Source organism: Lipotes vexillifer, unplaced genomic scaffold (assembly GCF_000442215.2).
Source record: "Lipotes vexillifer unplaced genomic scaffold, Lipotes_vexillifer_v1.1 scaffold611, whole genome shotgun sequence".
Lineage (NCBI taxonomy): Eukaryota > Metazoa > Chordata > Mammalia > Artiodactyla > Lipotidae > Lipotes > Lipotes vexillifer.
In genome coordinates this window covers 3327601-3336724 of record NW_006785619.1, presented here as the reverse complement: position 1 = coordinate 3336724, position 9124 = coordinate 3327601, and the positions used below count along the sequence as shown (strand labels likewise).

The 9124-nt window shown below is 53.5% G+C and overlaps 1 protein-coding gene across 1 annotated transcript in view; it reads left to right on the top strand.

Moving 5' to 3' along the window:
* Positions 1–1430: 1430 nt before the first annotated feature.
* Positions 1431–9124, top strand: part of LOC103080956 (myosin-3) — a 22037-nt gene continuing 14343 nt past the window's right edge. Inside the window, exons 1-11 of the mRNA XM_007457846.1 lie at positions 1431–1466; positions 1587–1642; positions 2281–2492; positions 4248–4391; positions 4808–4964; positions 6000–6027; positions 6404–6512; positions 7104–7196; positions 7913–7976; positions 8059–8157; positions 9006–9109. Of these exons, the coding sequence (XP_007457908.1) occupies positions 2289–2492; positions 4248–4391; positions 4808–4964; positions 6000–6027; positions 6404–6512; positions 7104–7196; positions 7913–7976; positions 8059–8157; positions 9006–9109 (1002 nt within the window). The 5' untranslated portion in view covers positions 1431–1466; positions 1587–1642; positions 2281–2288. The remainder of the gene's footprint in view (positions 1467–1586; positions 1643–2280; positions 2493–4247; positions 4392–4807; positions 4965–5999; positions 6028–6403; positions 6513–7103; positions 7197–7912; positions 7977–8058; positions 8158–9005; positions 9110–9124) is intronic.

Below are 9124 nucleotides of genomic sequence, written 5' to 3'. Positions count from 1 at the left end.
TTAATGACCAATTAATGAGGATGCCCGCTGGCCACCCTCCCGAAGGTTTTGTCGGGAAAAATAGGGAAAAAACAGACATAAAGTAGAAGGGGAAGAAGCTTCATTCTTCTCCGGAAGCTTCATTTATCCAACCCTGACTTAGAAACAACCACACTTGTTAGACAGCGCCCCCCATCACCCGCCCATTTCTCTGCCGGCCATGCCTTCCCCCTACCCCCACCCAGGCCAGCAGCTGGTCTTTCCTAATCGGTAATATATCTCAATAATAACAGGTCCTTAAAGCAGCTGTCGCTGTGGATACTGTCTGGCCGGGTGGCTCCCCCATCATTAATTTACTTGTTGGTCTTACTGGCACTTAAGAAAGGATTCAGTTAATAATGGTACTAATGAGATAGAAAGTTACACAGTGAAAGGAGGAGGAGGAAGAGGATCGTTGTTGTTGTTGTTTCTGGCCGAGTTTTACAATCACACCACCCTGTGTTGTGACAAAAGTCTTGCTCAAAACTCCAAGAGGATTTTAATTGTTTTGTCCTTGGCTTCCTCCCTTTTCCCACAGGACAAGATTTCTAAGTACCTGCTGCCCAGGGCTGCACACTGATGTCTGAGCCCGTGGCGCCTGCAGGATGGAGTTAGGCAGGAGCCCCAGCGAGGCTGGCCCGTCACACTGAGTGAGGACACCCTGGGCCCAAGTTCAAAGGAAGGCATCTCAAACCTCCAGCTTTCCCCAATGGGAAAATGGTTATGGATCCCGCTCATTTCTATATATACCTCTCCCTTGGCAACGACCAAAAAAAAGTGAGGAAGGAGCTGGTTCTCAGCTTGTGGTGTCTGTCATTCTCTTTCCAAATATAGAGAAGGAATGAGCGGCGGCGTTAGCAGGGGGTATAAAAGTCCGCGGGCAGCAGCCCCTCTGTAGCTGCTCTGTGGGCGGAGGAGAGACGCAGCGCCCCTCGCTGCCTCTTTTCCGAGTGAGGCTCGGAGGACGCCACCTGCTGCGGGCCTGCCTGGCTTTGGTAAGGTTAGTTAGAGGCAGAGCTGGGCCTCAGGCCCAAAGGCCCACCCCGCTGCCTGCAGCACCCACGTCCTCCGGCCCGCTCTCCCCTCGACGCTCCGTGGGCCACGGCCTGCCCTTCACCTCTCTGATCTGTGCAGAGGCCAGTGGGGTCACTGCCTACCCTGCCCTCAGCTTCCCCACCTGCGCTGCATGCCTGGCGGGTATCGGTCGGCCGATCTGAGATTTCTCCCTGTTCACAGAAGACAGGGGGCCTGATCCTGGCTTGGAACCACTGGCCTTTTTAACAGGGATTCTGTCCTTCCTGCCCAGTTCTGAATGGGAGGCACTGCAGACTGAGGAGGGTGCCGTGCTGGGCTGGTAGGAGCCAGGTTTGGGGCGGTTGGCGGCTTTTCCTACCTTCGTGGCTCACCTGTGGGTCACGTCCCATCTGCTCCTCCAGCTTGTCTCTGGGGTAAGGCTCTTTCTAAGTTATTAGTCCTTTATCCTTATTTGGTTATTTCATCAGGACCTGATTCAGAACCAACCCAGACACTCCCACGTCCTGAGGTTGCTTTCTGCGTATTTATTGCAGGTCTGATTTCCCACGACAGTTGTTGTCCGCTGTCCTCCCGTGGGTGTGACCCTCAGGTGAGAAAGCAGGTCGGGTCCCTTGGCTCAGAAGTCTCTAGGGTACCAGTTCCTCCCACCTCCGATGACCTGGAGGGTGAGAGCCCTGTAGAGCTTAGACCAGGACAGGTTAGGCTGGAGCAGAGCGGAGAGGAGGCAGCACCTGGGGAGATGCTCTGAGTAGATGCTGATTGTCAGATGCTGCTTCTGTTCTCAAAACAGAACCGAAGGAAGCAAAAGCCGGTTTCCTCCTGTGAGGAGGTAGCCACCTTGAGCCAAAAAGGTCCCCAAATTCCTCAGCTATTTGCCACTTAGCGCACTCTCTTTGAAGAATGGCGTTTATTTCTGATGGTGTTTATTTTTAAATCTTCCATCAGCAACACCTGGGTTTTTGCAGAAGAGGAAAGTGAGTCCCAAGAGCTGCACCCACCTCTAGGGTCCCTTCGCCCGTCCGAGCCCCGGCTAATGGGGGAGCTTGGATTGCATATGCTCCATGCCCTTTGCACAGAGTAGCTGCTCAATAAATATGTGTGCATTTGATTTTCCTGGGGGTCGATGGAGGGCAGCCTTGCTCCCGGGGCTCCGCCTTGAAGGGCTCCCTCGGGGGCAGGGCTGGAGCCTGGGGGCAGCAGGGCTCACCTGGTGGGTTCTCCTTCTAGCCGACACCATGAGCAGCGGCACCGAAATGGAAGTGTTCGGCATAGCCGCTCCCTTCCTCCGGAAGTCAGAAAAGGAGAGGATCGAGGCTCAGAACCAGCCTTTTGATGCCAAAACCTACTGCTTTGTGGTCGACTCAAAGGAAGAATACGCCAAGGGGAAAATTAAGAGTACCCAGGATGGGAAGGTCACAGTGGAAACCGAAGACAACAGGGTAAGCCCCGTCCACACCCTCTGCAGGCCGGCCAGGCCTCTGTCTGCTCCCCATGGCTGCCCAGTCTGTGCGTCCGGTCCATACCCAGCCATCTCCAGACGTGGCTCTGGCACCGGAATGCCTCACCTGGCATCACTGCCTTAGCGTCCCAGGTGTCCTCGGAGGAAGCAGAGTGAATACTGGCCTCAGGTTGCACGGTGGGAGAACTACCTGGTTGTGGTTGGCCAAAACAATCCATGTTCGGGTGCTTTTGTTAATGTTCGTGTCACTCTAGGTCAGAGGGGACCAGCCCTGTGCATCCCAGGGGTGTGCAGTTGGGAGTCCAACAGTAGGAGGACCTCTGTTAGAACATTCTCCTTTGGTAGCCTAGGTTTCCCCCTAATTCTTGTAGCAATAGCCATCTAACTAAGGAAGTAAGGAAAGCGAGTAAAGGATCCTAGTGGACCACAAGCTCTATGTGACATAGCAGCCTTCCCATATCATGAAGGCAATGAGCAGTATAGCCCACTACATTCTGGCCCAGGTACTGTGGGCATGCTGGGAGGAATTCTGGACTTCACTACTCTCTGGAATCTAGACCAGAAGAATCTGGAAATGTTCTAAGAAAAGTTAAAAAAAAAAAAAAAAAAAAAAAAAAAAGGCGGGGGGGCGGGGGCTGGTATCCAAAAGAGAAGTGTAAAGGAAATAGCGTCATTGGGTTGGATGTGAAGGAAAAAGGCACTGAAATTGTCCTGTGATGCTTGCAAGCACTGAAGCTCCAGAGGGCAGCTCTCAGTACATTTCAGATGATGGAGTTAAGAACGGGCTTATGAAGCCACAGGGAGACACGGAAGGTAGACCTGATGAATGACAATCTAAGACGTCTAGACCCTCACAGGGAGGGCTGATGGCATGGATGATTTAAGTGGATCTCTACTTAAAGGCAGGTTTCCCACTGCCTTGCCCAGAGACGGGGTGGGGAGAATGACCGTCTTCAAAGGAGGTCTCAGAAAGGAGGTGAGGGCAAAGCAGGGGAGAGGAAGCTGAGCTCCATGCCCACTATGCCAGGGTCCTCCAGCCCTGCTGGGCACTGGGGCAGGGGGCTTCTCCTCTCGAGGGGGGCACAAAGGCGCTTGCCAGTGCCTGGAACCACCGCTCTGCCTCGTGGTTCCTTCTCCTGGCTTGTAACACTCCAGCCCCAGAAAGGGAGCAGGGCTGGTTCTCTTTCAGAAGCAAGGGCCAGAGAGAGGGTGAACGGGCAAGATGCAGGGTGGGGGCTTGGCAGGTGCTTTCAGAGAGCTCAGAATGCCAGCTAACTCTGGGCACCGGCCTGGTGACCCAAGGCCACCAGCCTCCTCTTTGGTACCTGCCTCAGGAACACCAGTGCACCTGCCGTGTTCCCTGAGTAGACAGCAGAAACCCATGAGCTGCTGGAGCTGGGTTTCGGCCCAGCCGGCATCACGGAGCTGAGAGGTTCCCGCTGGCACCAGCGCCTGCATCATCCCCGCATCCACCCACAGAGACCCTCTTCTCAATTCTGTCATCCTTCCCTCACCTCGGGCCCATCGGAGATGGAAAAAACAAAAGCCCAAGTAACAGAAACAAATCCCATTCCGTCACCACCACTGCAGGCCACCCCCAGCCCCGTCTCCCTCCCTGTCAAACGGGTGTTTTCTCCAGCACCTGCTTCTTCTGATCTGGGCGTGGGAGACAGACAGCTGCAGGGGCAAAACGCGCAGAGAAGCCCAGGTGTGCACTGTACCCCTCCCCTTTCAGACCCTGGTGGTGAAGCCAGAGGACGTGTACGCGATGAACCCCCCCAAGTTCGACCGGATCGAGGACATGGCCATGCTGACACACCTGAATGAACCGGCCGTGCTGTACAACCTCAAGGACCGCTACACCTCCTGGATGATCTACGTCAGTGCCCGCGTTTGCTGGGTTCCTGGGACTTCTGATGGGGTGGGGTGGGGCTGAGCTGCTGTGGGGGGATGGGCTCTAGAAGGACTGGTGCTGACTGAGCTGCTCAGCAAAAGAGGGGGAACGAAAACGAGAAAGGGCGGCAAGAGCGATGCAAGATGAGAAGGTGGGAGAGGAGCGGGCTGGGAGGAGCGGGGGCGGGCGCGGTGGGCCCGAGGCTGGGGTCCTGGCGCCGGCAGCGGCGGGAGGTCCACCCCAACTTCTTGAGTCTCAGCTGCCTCATCGATAAAGAGACGTCGTATCTTGCCTCGTTTACAAGTTTCTTGTAAAGAAAAGTGAAATAACGAAAAGAGGGTTGTATGTGTACAGGCACACACCCATGCATGCCTACATATATATCTTTTACGCTCCCCCAGACCTACTCAGGCCTCTTCTGCGTCACCGTCAACCCTTACAAGTGGCTGCCGGTGTACAACCCCGAGGTGGTGGAGGGCTACCGGGGCAAAAAACGCCAGGAGGCCCCGCCGCATATCTTCTCCATCTCTGACAATGCCTATCAGTTCATGCTCACAGGTAGGTTTCCAAGGAGGAAGCCTGGAGGCGGGGGGAGGGCTCAGGGAAGCTGCCATGCGATCCTGCACCCGCCCAGTCCAGTGTGCAGCCTCCATACAAAGGACAGGAGGGTAGAGGTGCTTAAAGACGAAAGAGGCCACATATTTTAGGGGGCTTGCAGGCCCTGGTGAGAAGTTTGGATTTAGCGCAAGCATGGGTTACCTCATACGAAACTGACATTTCTGTGGGCCCAAAACAAAGACTGACAGTTTCATATGGTTCAGCCTAATACAGTGAGAAGCCCGTGGCTGGTTGTAAACGGGGCCTTAACCTCTCTGGGCCTCATTCTCAAAGAGGAGTCTCTTCAAGCTCCCACCTAGGACTAAACAGGATATTAGTGGGAAAGGTAACTGTGCAGTGAACTCTGACTGCTGGAGACATGGCGGAAAACTGGGAAGCTCTTTTTCTTTTTATTAAAAATTTTTTTCTTGGACTATAGTTGATTTACAGTGTTGTGTTAGTTTCTGGTGTACAGCAAAGTGATTCAGTTATATATATATATTCTTTGTCAGATTCTTTTCCACTATGGTTTATTATAGGATACTGAATATAGCTCCCTGTGCGATACAGTAGGACCTTGTCGTTTATTTTATATACAGTCGTTTGCATCTGCTAATCCCAAACTGCTAATTTATCCCTCCCCCACCCCCTTTCCCCTTTGGTAATCATAGGTTTGTTTTCTACCTATGTGAGTCTGTTTCTGTTTTGTACGTAAGTTCATTTGTATCGCATAATCACACATAGGTGATATCATATGGCATTTGTCTTTCTCTGTCTGACTTCTCACTTAGTATGATCATCTCTAGGTCCATCCGTGTTGCTGCAAATTACACTCCTTCATTCTTTTGTATGGCTGAGTAGTATTCCAGTGTGTGTGTGTGTGTGTGTGTGTGTACACACACACCTTCTTTATTTATTCCTCTGTCAATGGACATTTAGGTTGAGGAAGCTCTTTTTACATTGCTATCAACTCTGTTTTATCTTTCCCTTTGGCAGATCGTGAAAACCAGTCTATTCTGATCACGTAAGTATCCAAGGCGTAGAGTGTTTTCATAGCTGTGGCCCTTTGTCCCCAGTGCAGAAGGGGAAGATGCCACTTGCTCTGTTTTGTTAATGAGAAAGTACCGAGAGAGAACGAAGTCTGTGATGCAAAGATGTGGGGCTGGGCGTTGGGGAGAGACGGGCAGGAAGGCCTGTGAGGCCTCAGGAAGCGGGAGCTCCCCATCCAGCCCGCTCAGCCGTGCTGTTCTCCCCCGGGGCCCCTGCCTCTCCGAGTGGTCTCACATTCGTTGGGAGGTGTATGTCTGCTGTGGCTCTGGTGACATCTTAGGGGGTCAATTTACAGTCACGGGACTTGTTTCTCTCTCTCTCTCTCTCTCTCTTTCGACTGCTCTGAATAGCGGAGAATCCGGGGCAGGAAAGACTGTGAACACCAAAAGGGTCATCCAGTACTTTGCAACAATTGCAGCGACTGGAGACCTCGCCAAGAAGAAGGAGTGCAGAATGAGGGTATGGAGAGGAGGAGGGCTTGCCCTGCTTCCACCGCCAACCTTCGTCTCAACTTCAGAACGAGGGGGCAAGGGGAGGCGACACCCCACCTCCGCAAGGAAGGGAGAGCAGGCCAGGATTTAAAGTCTCGCAGGACAGCCAGTTCTCCTAGACGACCCAGCGTGTGGTTGATGTTACAGGACCAGATCCTGTGATTGCCTAGAAAACAAGCCTCTAAGGCTCCACTAAGAAAAGTCAGTTTGGGAGCAGCTCACACACACCAGAATCACACATACCAATTGGAGAGAACTGTAGTGTCTACTTGCCTTTCAGAACGAATATAGTATAACAGTATGAAATGAACACCAATGACAGCTACCTGGAAAATCAAGGAGCTGAAGGGTTAAGTGAGGAGGTTTAGGTCAAGACACCCAGCTTGAGCCAAATCTAACAGAATGGCAAGCGTGAGACGTGCTGATGGTTTGGCTGGGCCCCAGGTTGGAAAGCAGGGCAGGGAGGGTCTGGCGACCCGGGGCTGCAGGAGCGAAGGCAGCAGGCGCCACGGAGCTCACTGTCGCGTGCGGCTCTTCCTGCCCCGACCCCCTGCTCCAGGGGACTCTGGAAGACCAGATCATCAGCGCCAACCCGCTGCTGGAGGCCTTCGGGAACGCCAAGACCGTGAGGAACGACAACTCGTCCCGCTTTGTGAGTCTGCACCGGCTCAAGCTGGGATCTCCTCTGAGGCCCGCAAGTAGGCGAGGGCCCTGCTTCCAGGAGGCTGCAGTCCTCGGGGTGGACCGCGAAAGAAGGAAACAAATCAACAAGACAGTCTGGGACATGGCTTCCTTGGTAGACAGTGCAGTAAAGAGGGCGTGTGGTAGTGTAACTGTGAGCCGGCTCTCCTTTAGACAGGGCTGGCAGGGAAGCCCTCTTGGTGGGGGAGGCTGGCCTGTGAACCCCAAAATCCACAGGATGAGGACAGGGGACTGGCGGGGTCAAGGGACCTCAGAGGGTCCGAGGGGCTGCAGCGAGGCAGGCAGCATGAGGGGAGGTGGGGAGGAGTGGTAGGGAGGGACCTGGAGCCTCGGAGTCTGTAGGCCAGGAGAAGGGGTTTGGGTTTCATTCAGGAAACTACTGAGGGATCCTTTAAGATGGAAGTGATATGGTGTGATTTGCATCTTGAACAGAATATCTCTTACTTTGTTGACCGTCTTGGGGGTGGGAGGGTGGGGGCGTGGCGTTTGGAGGCAGTGTGGAACAAGGGGATGGAGAAAGGAGACACAGCCAACCGGAAAGAGGAGAGGGAGAGGAGGGCATGCTTCACTTCAAATTACCGGGGAATAAGGTTCCCGTTCACGTTCCCCAGGAGATGGCTAGGAACACCTGGAGTCACAGTACACCTGGTCTCCCTTCCCCCACAGGGCAAGTTCATCCGAATCCATTTTGGTACCACGGGCAAGCTGGCCTCTGCAGATATTGAAACGTGTAAGTAGATCCCTGGGATCAGATGATGTCTCGGGACATCAGGGGAGCAGTTTGGAAAACAGTCCCGTGTTTGTGTTCCTAGACCTGCTGGAAAAATCGAGAGTAACCTTCCAGCTGAAGGCTGAGAGGAGCTACCACATCTTCTACCAGATTCTTTCCAACAAGAAGCCCGAGCTCATAGGTGAGGATGTCCCCAGAGGGGTTGGTCTGAGGCATTTCGGCTTTTGGGTGAGTGGACCAAAGAGAGTTGTGTGTGTGCACAGGTGACTCGGCAGCCAGCAGAGGAAGCTTGCTTTAGAAATGGGATGCGGCTGTTTTGACAGTGACATGCCAATTTGAAAAATGCAATCCAATGGACAGTAAAAGGCTGAGACACAGTTGGTTTATTTAGCTCTGGTTTATAGAAACTGGCCGAATGACCAAGCATTTAGTGATCCTCTAGCGCCCCCCTTGTGTTCTGGCACGGAAACCAACATTTCACCAAATGCTGTGAGGCCAACGCAGAATCAGATGAACAACCGGCTGGTGGATATCCACGCTGCCCTTTGTCCCGCACCTAACAGGGGCCTCGTGCCCTTCTTTGCTCCCTGGCTGTGTTTGCTCAGCCTTCTGGGCCCAAGCCTGGAAATAGGCTGCAGCTTTTCAACAGGGTTTGGAAAAGACTGTGATTCTACCCAGTGATCTGTGCTTCCCTCCCCGTGGCTCTGTCCTGGCGCACACTCGGCCAGTTTTCCCGATTAACCTCTCCCAGCCGACATGGATCTGCGCCCTTTGCACGCAAAGCAAGAGAACTTAAATATTCTCTCTGTGGTTCTTACCCTGCATGGCCTGGGCGGGCTGCAGAGTCTTCCCTGGACTTTATATTCAGCCGCAGCCTGAGTATCGAGAGACTGTTTAAGAGATTTCTAACTCTACCCTCAGCCTGGGCCCCAGCAGCAGAAGTCTCAGCTGAGGACACAGAAGCTGAAAGCCCCTAGTGGATGTTTTCTTTGCATCCATGTGACCTCCTCTAAATGGTCATCGTTGCAGAGCTGCTGCTTATTACAACCAACCCTTATGACTACCCGTTCATCAGCCAGGGTGAGATCCTGGTGGGCAGCATTGACGACGCGGAGGAGCTGCTGGCTACGGATGTAAGCAGCCGGGCG